Source organism: Microtus pennsylvanicus, chromosome 9 (assembly GCF_037038515.1).
Source record: "Microtus pennsylvanicus isolate mMicPen1 chromosome 9, mMicPen1.hap1, whole genome shotgun sequence".
Lineage (NCBI taxonomy): Eukaryota > Metazoa > Chordata > Mammalia > Rodentia > Cricetidae > Microtus > Microtus pennsylvanicus.
In genome coordinates, this window is record NC_134587.1 from 38309819 (window position 1) to 38324157 (window position 14339).

Below are 14339 nucleotides of genomic sequence, written 5' to 3' on the forward strand. Positions count from 1 at the left end.
TGATGGAGTTAGGTCCCTCTGAGCCGAAGTCTTTCTGTCTGTGAATAGAGAATATTTAAAGCAATTGCCGCTGGGCATGGTGGCACACACCTGTCATCCAGCACTTGGAAGGTTGAGAGAGGAGGATCATGAGTTGAAAGCCAGCCAGAGTATTACAGAGTAATACTCTCTCTCAAATAAAGTGCACAGACAAACAGAACAACTGCCAAAAATAAAATAAATAAAAAATAACACGTGAAACTTTTGGTTCATTGCCTAATCATTCATGGGAGCACAGGGAATTCCAGATATTTCTAGAAAACACACCATCTTACTAAAGCATATCATTTTCTTCATTCCAAGCTTTAAAAAAAAAACCTGCAGTAGTTTCCCTACGGTGTTCGTAATAAAACACAAATTCCTAAGCATAGAATCAAAACCACAAAATCTCTCCAGAGTTCTGTGGTCTCCAGGCAACACCTCGGGTCTCTACCGCTCTCTAGCGCCCCCAGTGGACTCGCTGGGACGTCACCTTCCAGGCCCCCTCCCTTGGGACTTCCTCCTAGTCCACTTCCACGTGGATCACCTTCCCTTGATCTCCCATGGCACAGTCATGGTGCCCTTTCTTCTGGATGCCTGCATTATGACACTTGACTCAGTTCGGTCTGAACTTTGTTTCACCGTGTCCTGTATTTGAGCGCTTCTTCCTTCCACATGGAGCGGTCCTTGAGGAGTGGTATACCAGGCAGCCTTCCTAGACACCGGCCTGCCTGGTAGAATTCCTATGTGACAGGAACACAGAGCGGTTCCTATGGTTTTTGGTTTTTTGTTGTTGTTTTTTTTTTTGGTTTGTTTGTTTGTTTGTTTTTGTTTTTTAGCGGCAGTTTGCTTACAGAGGGGCTAACAGGAAATAGCTGGGAAGCAATGTCTGGGTCTCTGGATGCTTGTCTGTCCGCCTTTAGCCAGCTCCTAGCTGGAGAAGAAACAGAAATCCACCTACATCAGAGACCAGCCGGGGCTCCTTCCTCCTCTGAATCAGTGGGTATTAAATCAGGCTGCCAGCCGCGCACCCCAGAGACCCACAAAGCAGCAACTCATTACCCCAGCATAGAAGATCATAGAAGAGAGTGAGAGCACAGATGGGCCGCTGGGTGACTGAGGGGCCGCCTTCTTTGGGAGGAGGTGGTGGGCCATGTAGCCTCCCATTGCTCATTACTTATACGATTCCATGAGAGTGAAATTGGGAGCCAGCTGTCCGCTTCCAGGTGTTTCTAACTTCTGCAGCTGGCTGTACTTAGCTCTCCTTTCATGGTTTAGTAAAGACAGGCTCAAACGCCGTTCCACATGCTGCAGGCAGTTGAGCTCCTTTCCCGAGGACCTTGAGAACTCTTGCACAAGGGCGCAGGAGCGAGTCCATGCCCCTTTTCCTCTCTGCTGCCACTTTCTAGATCTCCCCACTCAGCATTCTGCCTCCTACATGTCGTCACCTTTGGGCATAACCCAAACACATTGGACTCTCCCACAAACTTCCAGTCCTTGAGGAGCCACTGTTCAATGGTGTGTGTGTGTGTGTGTTAATTAGGTTTCTAATGCTGTAAAGAAATACCATGACTATGGCAACTCATATAATGGAAAACATTTCACTGAAGAGACTCTTTTATAGTTCAAAGGTTCAGTTCACAGCAAACACAGGCAGCACACAGGCAAACATGGTACTAGAGAAGATGAGAGTCCTACATCTTGCAGGCAATAGGAAATGAACTCAAACACTGGGCGGTATCCTGAGCAAAAGAGATCTCAAATCCTGCCCTGACAGTAACACACTTCTTCCAACGAGGCCACACCCACTTCAACAAAGCCACACCTCCTAATAGGGCCACTCCTTATGAGTTTATGGGGTCCAATTACACTCTACCTAACACTGTGTGTGTGTGTATGGTGTGTCTCCGTGTGTATGTGTGTGTGTGAGTATGGTGTGTGTCTCCGTGTGTATGTGTGTGTGTGTATGGTGTGTCTCCGTGTGTATGTGTGTGTGTGAGTATGGTGTGTCTCTGTGTGTATGTGTGTGTGTGAGTATGGTGTGTCTCTGTGTGTATGTGTGTGTGTGTGTATGGTGTGTCTCCGTGTGTATGTGTGTGTGTGTGAGTATGGTGTGTCTCTGTGTGTAGTGTGTGTGTGTGTGAGTATGGTGTGTCTCCGTGTGTATGTGTGTGTGTGTGTGTATGGTGTGTCTCCGTGTGTATGTGTGTGTGTGTGTGTGAGTATGGTGTGTCTCCGTGTGTGTGGTGTGTGTCTTGTCTCTCTCTCTCTCTGTGTATGTGTCTGGATGAGTGTATGTGTATGTGTTTTGTTTTTGTAGGTTTCACAGTTAAGAGTTGTTTTGACTGTCAGAAGAAACTTTGGACTTTTGAACCAAGTTGGAACTGTTAAGATTCTGAGAGTTTTAAGATGGATTTTTACATTGCACAATGAACATGAGACTTTAGTGGCCAGGAGTGGGGTGTTAGAATTTAACATAATGTGTTTCAGCGTCATATTGACAGACAAGGAGCAAACTTGAGATGGATCATGTTTATTGTCAACTGGATGTAGACTCACCTAGGAGATACACCTTTGGAGATGTTTGTCAGGCTGCTCCAGAGAGGCTAAACTGAGGGAATTAAGACTGACTCTGAATACGGGTGCTACACTCAATGTCCTGAAACCACGGGATGAATGAAAATGGAAAAAGTAGAAATCCATCTGAGTTCCAGTCTTCCCTGCTCACTGCAATGTGAGAAGGCGAGGATTCCCATGAGAGCTGCTTCTGCTCTGAGCATTCCCTGCCGTACAGCACTGTAAGCTTAAACATGAGCCAACAAGAAAGCCTTTTCTCCTTTAAGTATGAGCTTCTAGGTTATAGTGATACACACAAAAGTCTAAGAAGACTACCCTATAGGAAATAGTAATAATCACCAGAGCCTGGAAAGCATGCGTGCCTCAACCTTGGCCTTGGGAAGGAAGTTTGAAGAAGAGAATAGGAGCCAGAGAGTGAGAATACTACTACTATACAGGCCCACAATGGTGAGGCCCAGTCACGACACAATGATTGAAAGACAAAGTGAAAGCAAAAGCAGGCTTAAGAGACACTATTTAGGAGGTAGAAAAGCGCAGTACTGGTACTTCCAAGGCAATGTCTGGTCTCAAATTAGACCATCTGAATATGACATATTCGTATGACCCAATAGGTATGGTGGGGACCTAGGCATTCATGGTCTGTATATATCACATTCTCAGTGCTCAGTGTACAGCCAAGGTTAAAGACTATTGTTTTAGGTCAGGCCACTCAAAGGCTGACTTCAGTGTATCATGGGACCTTGGCGAGAACCAGGAAGACAGAACCTCAGCCCAACCAGACCTACCAATTACAATCTGCAGGTGATTCAGGGCATAGTAAAAGGTAGGAAGTGGAAAGGCTTAGTTTACCTCAGGAACTCAATCAACCTGCACCTGCCTTGTGAATTCAGACTCTCTGGGACCAGAAAAGGTTTCAAGGAGAGTCTAGCATAAGCCAGTGCTGAGAGGCTCAGATCTCCTCTGACCCATATCACTGTAACGAGTTAGGCTCTTTCGTAGTGATAAAGCATTTCCAGCATGTACAAGTCTCTAGGTTTAATGCCAGCCCTGCAAAATAAATAAACAAAAAAAATAAAAAAAACATGTTTCCCAACCATACTGTAAAATATAGACTTTGTTTTGATAATTCCTACCACACACCGAAGGTCTTTCATACATTGTCTGGTTTATTTGAAAAGTCAACACCTAACCTCACTATTTTGTCAATTTAAACTTCTCTGTGTTAGCTCTTTGGTTTGTAATGAGAGAATTAGCATGGTTATTTTTTAAAAAAAAATAATAACCAATGACATGGTTTAACCAACTGAGAAATTAAATAAGTGCTATCTGAATGAAGCATGGATTGAAATGCAATGATTTTTTTCCTTCAAATGAACCAGTTTAGAATGTGATTAAATCGATGTGGTTTAAAAATGCTAAGTGGCTATTAATAAAATGTTTGTTAAGTGAATTAACCCAATGCTGTAAAAATTCAAAAAAAAAATTAAACTTTACTTAGTTCTTTGTGAGGACATGGTGGATTCCTGAAGCTGTGGAAAATATCAACAGTTAAATGCTGAATCTCTGCGAGGGCATCATCTAAGCCTACCATAATTCCTGAAGCTGTGGGTAGTACCAATAGTTAACCCCTCTTTCTTTGTGAGGACATGGTCTAAGGCCTATGAAGGATGCTTGACTCTGTGATGTGTCAGCCGTTAAACTCTCCTCTGTTGAGGACATGGTGGAAAGCCTGTAGTGGGTACCATCCACATTTAAACTTTCCTTCTGTGTGGGGGACACGGCCCTAGTCCTATGGTAGAGGCATTAAGTGTGGATTATCTACAGCTAAACTCTCCTCTGTGAGGAATTTGTCTGAGGTCTATGATGGGGGCTTTGATCTGTGGATACTATCATCGGTTAAATTCTCTGTCACTGTGAGGACATGCTCTAAACTCTATGGTGGCTTTCTGAAACTATGACTAGTACCAACAGGTTAAAGGTTCTTGTCACCGAGGGCATGCTCTAAAGCCTCCTGTAGATAAGCTAAGTTGTGGATAATATCAACAGCGAAACTCTCCTTATCTAAGAGGATATGGTACAAGGCCACAATGGATGCCTCAATTAATGGGTAGTGGATGGTATCCACAGTTAAACTATCCTTGATGACGAGAATCTAGTCTAAGGACTACAGTAGATGTCTGAAGCTGTGGATACTATCAACAAGTAAATGTTCCTTGTCTGTGAGGATGGTATAAGGCCTCTAGTGGATGCTGGAGCTGTGGATAGTATCAACAGGAAAACGCTCCTTGTCTGTGAGGGTGGTGTAAGGCCTCTGGTGGATGCTGGAGCTGTGGATGGTATCAACAGGAAAACGCTCCTTGTCTGTGAGGATGGTGTAAGGCCTCTGGTGGATGCTGGAGCTGTGGATGGTATCAACAGGAAAACGCTCCTTGTCTGTGAGGATGGTGTAAGGCCTCTGGTGGATGCTGGAGCTGTGGATAGTATCAACAGGAAAACGCTCCTTGTCTGTGAGGATGGTGTAAGGCCTCTGGTGGATGCTGGAGCTGTGGATAGTATCAAATCCTATACTTGCTGCTAGGTTTTTTTTTCTATGTTTGCATACCTGTTACAAAGTTCAGTATTTCAGCAGACACGTTATAACCTGTCATGGATTTCAGCAACTTCAGCATCTAAGCCACCCTCCTTTCCTACAACATAGAAAATGCAAAGGAAGCACTTTATAGCTTTCTTTGGTGTTGTCTGATCCCACTGAGGACTCTAGGACTGTGGGGCTGTTATGAAGTTCAGTAAGGGGCTAGTTGAACACAAGCCCTGGGTACCTTGAGAACAGAGCCAACAATTGAGACAACTAATAAGTAAGCAAAACATATACAACACAGATACACTGGAATGATTCCTAAGTTAGGGGATGTGAGATTTCATCACTGTATAGAAAGAAATGCATGAGTTATCTATTTCCGGAATTTTCCATTTAAATATTATACTGTATTTATAATAATACAAAATGGAATGTTTAGTTTGTTATTATTATTATTTTCATTGAAATGTTAAATCTTGGTTTTCATCAAGGGCTGTTTGCTTTCATTTTGGTGTTAAACTTGGGCTTCTTAAACTCTAAGCCAGTGAATGAGTCAAGAGTAACTAAGCTAATATAAGCATCAATATTTTCAGCTGCATGGTGATTGCTATTGCTCACTAATTGATAAAGGCACAGCCGGAGACTGGGTAAATAGTTGACTTTTAGGTAACACACACAGGGTCTGTCTTTCTAACAGATACAGAATGGCAGATAACAGAGGGACATGCGATCTTCTTCAGACTGGTCCTAGTAGCAGACGACAGCTTCTGAATAGCCAGGAATCTTCTACACCAAAGTATTAAATATATTACACGCATCCCTCAAAGTTAAATGCACACAGCCTTCTCCTCTCCAACTCTGAGCCCCTGCTGATTGTTTTCCCTGCTTGTGATCCTGCAGAGGACTGGAGCTAGATTCATCTGACTGACTGGAATGCCCCACTGAGGGACAAGGGCCCTGCTGCTTGCCCTCAGGTCTCCCTGATTCCGGCTCTGCCTGCCACCTACTCCAGACCCTTTGGTCTTCTCCTCTTCTTGTCTTTTCATACTTGATGTTCCCCCTTCTCCCTGGGAAGACTCATCAGAAGAGCCTTGCCATGCTCCAAAGCCCTGGGGCTCCCCAGAAACCTTTGTGTTTGCACTTGCACCTTGGTGAGTTTCTCTAGCGTCCACCTAACACCCACATTCTGTGTGACTAATCCGAAAGCCTGCATCATCACTCCAGCCATCTCCTGGGAGAAATAACTCACCGCCATGTTGGCTATGTCATGGAGTATAGACTCATCCAGAGGTGGCCAAATACGTTTCAGAAAATAGGAAATCCCTTTGAGGTTTGTGAGTGTTTTTCTCTATGAAGTTATTTCAACCTAGAAATTTCCAAATTAACTATAAACACTTTAAAGAAATAAATGACACACACAATAAAAATCAAATCCCCGGGCTTGCTGATTGAAGGTAGCATTTATAAGGAGAATTATTTATTCCTATTTGTTGATTTGCGTCAGGCTGAAACCAAATTCTGTTGTCAGAGCTGATCTGGCCGTTGTCCTATCGCGTTTTTCAGTCTTCAAACTCACTGACATCCACATTGGCGCTTAGAAATTCAAAGTGGGTGTTTTTCTGTTTCCCCAGCTCCTTCGTCACCCCTACAGGTTGCCGGGGTGTACTGCAGGTGCAGATAAAGTACCCTCGATTCGCAGCTGACTCCAGGGTGTAGTAGGAGCCAGCCTTTTCCTTCAGGAAGGTGAAGGGCAGGACCTTCTTAGAGCTCGGGTTCGTCAAATCTCTCATTTTCTTTTGGAAATACAAAGGAGAATTCATTAGTAGCTGCTACAGTTTGGATCTAGAATGTACCCCCAAAGGCCTACATGTCAAAGCCTTGATCCTCATCTTGGAGCTATTGGGAGGCAATGACTGCATTAAGAGGGGCTTAGTCGTTGGGCAGTGTGCCCTCAAAGGGAATGGTGGGACCTCGACCCCTTCTTCCTCTTTTGCATCCTAACCATTAAATGAGAAGTCTGCAGCCCCCACTCCTGTGCACTTCCGCTGTGGTATACCAAAGGCTTCGGAGCATCAGGGTCAATTAGCCAAGATGTCAACCAAAATCTTAGGTACTTGTTACTGTGACTGAGAAGTGCCTAACACAAGACCAGGCTACTTTTGTGGAGAAAGAAGCGATTTCAGGGTGATCATAGCAATAAGGATTTCTACTTCCCTGGGTGGTAGGGTGGGGGAAATCTTCTTAGCTCTTACCTTTAATTCTAATGAGGGGCACTTTGATTTTTTGCAGCAGAGGAAGCGTTTTCCCTTACATACAGCCAAAGTAATCCGATTTGCCTTTGCACTCCTGAGTGTTCTCATGGGTAAGGCTGACACATAAAAGACCTCTAGGAAAAGAAAACTGGGTCAGCTCTGGAATAAAAACCTTGTCTTTTTCCCCCTTCCTTTTCTTTTTTTTTTCCTGTTGAAGTTTTAGGCATAACAAGCTTGATAAATCCTCATACTCACATTGATTCAGAAACCTAGAACATTCTGTTTCTCAGAATCTCCCCCTCTCTGGTTTTGAACCCCCCACCTGTCTGCAGAGACTTATTTTGGGTGGGGGACACCTTTTGGTTCCCTCTATCACCTCACTAATTCATTCATGCTCATCCCTGATTCCAAACTCACTCCCTCTTCCTCCTTTTAAGAAGGGGAGGAAGCCAGGCAGTGATAGAGCACATCTTTAATCCCAGCACTCTGGAGGCAGAGACAGGAAGATCTCTGTGAGTGTCAGGGCAGGCTGGTCTACAGAGTGAGTTCCAGGACAGCCAGAATTACACAGAGAAACCCTGTCTCAAAACAAAAAACAAAATAAAAGGAGGAGGAGCTGAGCAATCCCCCTGGAGTGGGCCAGGGCCCAGATTCACAGACTGTAGGGGAGCACATATCATCTCTAATGGGTAGAAAAAAATTTGAGGGTCACCTCCACGTCTGCCGCACTTGTCTGGAACTGCCACAAGGGTGCCGCCTTCCAGGACAAGAATCTGATGGTTTGGGTCGCGAATAAAATGTTTATATGGGGAAGATGGCTTAATACTTGGACCTGAAAAACAAAACAGGAACAGAGGTTACAAATAATGAACCAATCTGAGTCCAGCTATAAATCTTGCTTCAGGCTTCAGGCTCAGACACTATATAGTCCTCTTGTTATTTTTTTTTTTTTACCCCAACTCACTGATACAGGAACTTTGGACCCTTTGGGGCAGTGAGACCATGCTGACTCAGAAACAATCACCTCTCTTCAATCGTTCATAAGATAAGTTACTAAATGTCTCCAAATATTACTTTGCAGACCAATAAAAATAGGGATTAGACAAGGTAACTCTCACGGGGTTGGTATAAAGAGTGAGGGCACTGTAAGGGATCCTCATTCCAAGTAGTCATGGTATTGAGAATTTGCTTGTCTGAATCCTCTCCCTGCTGGGCCTGTGCCCTCAGCTGTGCCCTAATGCCATGGATTTCTGTCCTTTCAAGCGGTGAGGACAATAGAAGGATAGGGGTGAGAGGGTAGGGCAGAAGGCAGCCAGAAGCAGCAACTCCGTGTCAGATAGGGCATGGCAATGGGAGGTTGCCAGAGGGAGATACCTGCATTTATTGAGACTCTCTATGTGTGCAGGGACAAGCTGCGGCTGGGGCTGGCGATTTGTCTGAATATGGATTTACTACGGACAGAGAACTTGTTCATGTTGCCATCTCTATTGGAGTGGATGAGTTGTCCATGAGCGACAGAGGTCAGATTTTACCTGATAGATGAGTATGAGCCCAATACAGGGCTGATGATGGAATCTACTTAGCAGATGGCAGTGTAATAGGTCGTCAGTTGTGCTCTATGATTGTGTATTATATGCATACAGTCATACACACCTGGGCTTTTCCCTTGCCTCATAAACACGATGCCTTCAACTGGCACCCCCAATTTGGACTCTCCTCCCAATTGTCTTCTGCCCATGCCTTGCCTACCCTGCGATTTGTGCTCAGCTTGCCATGCGGTTTGGACCTCTTCATTGAAATCTAACCTTTCCCTGGGGCACCGAGTTGTGTGTGGGATTTTCAGAGTTTATTTTATCTGAAAAGCTAAAGAGTGTGACGTCATAAAGGAAAGGAAACGTGCCACACTGCATATGACTTAGATGTCATCAGAAAGAGTTGCTTCCTTTGTTGAGGATGCTGAAGAGCCGACCACCCCTCCCTGTCACCCCAAGATCCCATGGAAAATCACCTGCATGGTTGGAAATCGTAGCCACAGGGTTGGGATCTGACAGTAGAGGGCATTTTGCTGTTGAAACAAAGACAAGAGATTAGCATGTCAATTCCATGAGCTGGGAGATCATAGTTCACTGGACTGTGGGGTGATTTCATTCCTAACGTCTACAGTTTCTACATCATTTATAAGCACATATGCTGAAGGCATGCAAATGCTTTTTAAAGAAATTCTACATCCGTTAACTTTTTGAGGTTCCAGATTCAAGAACATGAAGTAAGATTATTTTATAGCATGAATTTGCAGATATATTTTCTCAAAATATTTTAATAAGAATCACAAAAATTGGGTGCTGGAGAAAGTGATTTCTCTTCCAGAAGATCTGAGTTCAATTCTCAGCACCCACGAGTAGGCTTATTACTGTTGGTAAGGCCAGTCCCAGGGGGATTGATTGCCCTCTTATGGCCTGCACAGACATTGCATGTCCATGGTGCACTGATGTGTTTGCAGGCAAAACACCCATACACATAATCAATTTAAAAATAATTTTCTAAATCACAGGAACATTTATAATTTATTGACCTAGCCAGATCCCTCTTGTCTGATGCCTGTGTTTGTTCATTTGTTTTTAAAGAAGAAAATCTGGAGGCGGCCAAACCATCTGCTGGAAAAGCAGTGCTTCAAAATTCATCTGAACGTATGTATCAAAACTTGATTTGAAGGACCAGCAAGGTGTCTCATTGGGTAAAGGCACTTGCTGCCAAGTCTGGTGACCTGAATTTGATCCCTGGGTTTTGTAGTAGGAGAGAACTGAGTCCCAAATTTGTCTTCCAACCTCCACCCATGCACCATGGCACCTGTCCTCCTGTCCAGTAGTTAAACACAAAGTAAAAATAATAACAAATATCCTGTGTCTGCTAATGATATGCCTGAGATCCTGAACTCTAACATGTCTATCTGCATCAGTGTCCTGGAGGAATTCCTGCCGCTCAGATGTCTTGTAGGCTGGTCAGAGAAAGCATGGCTTCTGTGGAAAGGTTTAAGTACAGTTCCCTGTGTTTGGAGACCCCATTTTGAGACCAGGAATGGGTTTCTTACCTTTTGTCTCTGTATGGGGTTCATCCTGGTCTCTGTGGCACTTGGGGGACATTTTCACATCTGAGCAGCTGGGTGAGGACGCCATAGCCTGAGCAGAGAGTGAACACAGTGGGAGAGGGAAGGGAAGGCAAAGCCAGCGTGCACAGGAGAATTTTGACTAAGGAAACTTTCAACCCTCGAAAGCCTCCTCACATCTTTGATACCTGAAGGACATAGCCCCGACTCCACTTTGAAATGCTGCCTTAAGGCCACGACGCCAGCTTCATTCCCATTCATAGGGTAATTCTAGTTTAATTTTACTTACAAAAGTAATTCTGGGTTTTCTTTTAAATAAACATATACTTTCAGGCATTTGGTATATTGTATTTTCCATATAAGTTTACTTTCCAGGAACCACGCAGTTCTGAGTCAGTGACCTGGAGAGTCCTGAAATCCTATATTTTTAATATCTTCATAATGTTGCTGCTGATGGTGGTGGTGGTAGATCAAAGGTCACACTGGGAAGGCAGCAAGACTCTAAAAGACTCAACTACTGGTGAGTGTCCTGGAATAGATCAGACTCACGATCACATTCGTGTTGTAGGGTCCAAATCTCACTTCTTTAGAGCTAAATAGTATACTGTAGTTTAACAACAACAACAACAACTTTGGCAATCCTGAATAATAACAGAACTGCTGGAGGTGTCACCACCCCCAATTTCAAGTTGTTTTACAGGGCTATAGTGATTATAAAGAAAACAGCATGGTATTGGCACAAAACAGATGTGTTCATCAATAGAATTGCATTAAAAACACAGATATAAATCCGCACACCTATAGAAACCTGATTTTTTTTTTGAAGAACCCAGAAACACACTTTGGAAAAGGGGCATCTTCAACAAATGGTGTTGGTCAAACTGGATGTGTGTAAAAGAATCCAAATAGATCTACCTCAAGACCCAGCTATACTGCTCATGGGTATATACCAAAAAGATGCTCCATCCTACCCCAGAGACATTTGCTCAACCATGTTCAGTGCTGCTCTATTCATAATACCCAGAAATTGGAAACAATTTTGATGTTCTTCAACAGATGAATGGATAAAGAAAATGTTCCATTTATACAATGGAGCATTACTAGGACATTTTAAAAAATGTAAATCAGGAAATTTCAGGCAAATGGATAGAAGTAGAGTGAGGTAACCCAGACCCAGAAAGACAAATATGAAAAACATGCCACATATTTGCTTATCTCTGAATATTAGCTGTTAAGTCACTGACAACCAAGCTACAATCTGTAGAACCAGAGGTTAAGTATAGAATAAAGGATTGTGGGGTACAGATAGATCTCATTAGGAAAAGGAAATAGAATAGATAGTTATGGATGGATGAATGGTGGTGGGGCTGGAACAGAGTGGGAGGGGAAGAGGTGGGAAGGAGGGAATATGGAAACACAGCTAAAATGACAGGCCATTTGAGGGGCAATATGGGAACCTAAGACAGTAGAAGCTTCCTACAATATATACATGTATCAAGATGATCTGAATGAAATTGCCAAATATGGGGGAGAGAGAGTCCCAGCTGGCCATCTCTTGTCACAAATGAGGTTTCTAGTACTAGGATTTGGTTGCCTCTGCAAGTCGTTGGCCAAAGGGGTCCCATGGGAATCCCCAAACAACCCAAGTTGTCAATATACTATATACTATAGGTTGCTCTCTACACAGTGACAGCAAGGCCCCATTGCTGAAGACACCTATACAACTCATTGAACATGGAAAAAATTGAGCTGGTACCTATGTAGAGCCTTCACCCTTACAGTCCAGCATCTTTGGTACAGGAAGGTACTCTGCATGCTACCAAAAAAATAAATGTAAACTCCAAGCCCTTTGATCTACAATGGCATCCTGCCTGCAAGATATGCTAGGCCAAAGGTGGCACAAAGTTTGTACCACCAATTTCTTTAAAAGAGAAAAGAAGGAAGGAAGGAAGGAAGGAAGGAAGGAAGGAAGGAAGGAAGGAAGGAAGGAAGGAAGGAAGGGTGAAATGACTCCTAATAATATTCTGCTATACTCAGATTAGTGCCTTGGTCAGCCAGCATCAAAAAAGCTTTCTCCTGCAGCAGATGGGAACAAATACAGAGACCCCCCACCCAGACATTATAATGCAGGAAGTGAGAGACTTTGGAACATCTAGCCCCAAACTGGATGTCTCTATCAAATCCCTTCTCTCGGGGCTCAGTGAATCCCACAAAAGAGGAGGCAGAAAGATTGTCAGAACCAGAGGTATGGAGAACGCCAAGAAAACAATACCTTCTAAATCAACATGATCGAAGTTCATATGAACTCACAGAGACTGAGTCAGCATACAGAGGGCCTTTATGGGTCTGTGCCAGGTCATCTGCATATATATTATGGTTTCCAGTTCAGTGTTTTATGGGATTCCTGAGTGTTTGAACAAGAGGGTCTCTGACTCTTGAGCCTTCTCCTGGGCTCTTTTACTTCTGCTTGTTTGTTTTGTCAAACTCATTTTTGTTTATCTTATTATAAAAATAAATAAAAATTTTTTTTAAATCTTTGGCATGTGTGAGCCAACAAATTCTCATCATGAGACCGCAAAGAACATGAAGAGCTTTTACTGCACTTTTATAGGTAAAGGAACTGGACTTGAGAATTGTCCCTAGTTTTAGAGTTAGGATCACATGGCTGAGACATTCAAATCCAGGTCCTTAATGCTTTTTTGACAATACAGCAACTCCTTTTGGCTACCGTATATAAATGTTTACACAAGCTATCAAAGTTCCCTTGCCTCCTAAGGACTCCCAAGGATGTTGGTGACTACTGGGGACACAGTTAAGCTCACAAATAAGCCCTAGGCCAAGCAGGAATGTTAAACGTGCAGAGTAGTCTCTTCAAAGGAAGATATATATGTATGTATGTATGTATGTATGTATGTATGTATGTATATAACCTATTTTCTGCCCAGAGGCTGGGAATGGAGGTGGCTAGTAGCCTAGTTGACCTCCATTCTATCTATAGGGACAGGCCACACCTGAACTCCCAGGCCCTAATAAACAGGACTGAAGGTGATTACTAGCCTAGTGACCTTTGTGCTACCTGCATGACCAAGTCCGTACAAGAATCCTCCCCTCAGTCTTTAAGATGAACATGTAGTCTAACTGCAAAGCCCTACTTAGTGTAAGTGGTGGCATGTACTTTGAAAAGAATTTCGATGTAGTTTTATCTTAAGCTTTGTAGTGCACAAGGGATTGTGTTACAACAGGGGAACTTTTTTCCAAATTGTATTGAACTTAAATATGCCTAAAATAAACTGCCTGGTGTCCGACTCTGGAAGTACCAACACTGGCTACTAAGTTGTGGTGAACTGGACGTCCTTCTTGCCTCACGCTTGCCTTACTCTGCTGGCTGTGGTGGTCACAGAAACACCCCCCAACAGATACACACACACATTCACACACACACATGCGCGCACACACACATACACACACACATGCGCGACATGATGGAAAGAATGACATTCTGTGATCCAATCTAGGACAGGGGATCCTCCCAAACTTTAAAGTGCATATTAATTAACTAGCATCCTTGTTAAAATACAGGGTCTGGTTTAGTATGTGTGAAGTGGGGGGCCAAAGCTGCGGTACTGAGAAGTTCCCAAGGAATTGAGGTGCAGTAGACCCATGGGCCATACGCTCAGCTCTGGCAGGATCTTGGTAGCAATGAGGAGCTTTCAAAGTTCTAGATCTCTGGTTCCATCTCAGAAGCCAGACACAACTGCTCTGACAGTGAGAAGTTTTAAAAGCGCTCGGAGAGGCAGAACCGAGACTCAGG

At 43.6% G+C, this 14339-nt stretch overlaps 1 protein-coding gene across 1 annotated transcript; it reads right to left on the reverse strand.

Moving 5' to 3' along the window:
* Window positions 1-6732: 6732 nt before the first annotated feature.
* LOC142856965 (interleukin-37-like) lies at window positions 6733-10598 on the reverse strand. Its single transcript, XM_075984593.1, has 5 exons — window positions 10514-10598; window positions 9434-9490; window positions 8138-8257; window positions 7426-7559; window positions 6733-6966 (listed from the first exon to the last, which is right to left on the reverse strand). The coding sequence occupies exons 1-5, from the start codon at window positions 10596-10598 to the stop codon at window positions 6733-6735; spliced, it is 630 nt and encodes a 209-aa protein (XP_075840708.1).
* Between the last annotated feature and the right edge of the window lie 3741 nt (window positions 10599-14339).

Excerpts from the sequence above, each read along its gene's own strand:
- LOC142856965 (XM_075984593.1), bottom strand. The coding sequence starts at position 10,598 with ATGGCGTCCTCACCCAGCTGCTCAGATGTGAAAATGTCCCCCAAGTGC. Across the intron at positions 8,258-9,433 it reads TACGATTTCCAACCATGCAG|GTCCAAGTATTAAGCCATCT; the intron begins GTGATTTTCCAT and ends TTTGTTTTTCAG. Across the intron at positions 7,560-8,137 it reads CAAGTGCGGCAGACGTGGAG|AGGTCTTTTATGTGTCAGCC; the intron begins GTGACCCTCAAA and ends TTCTTTTCCTAG.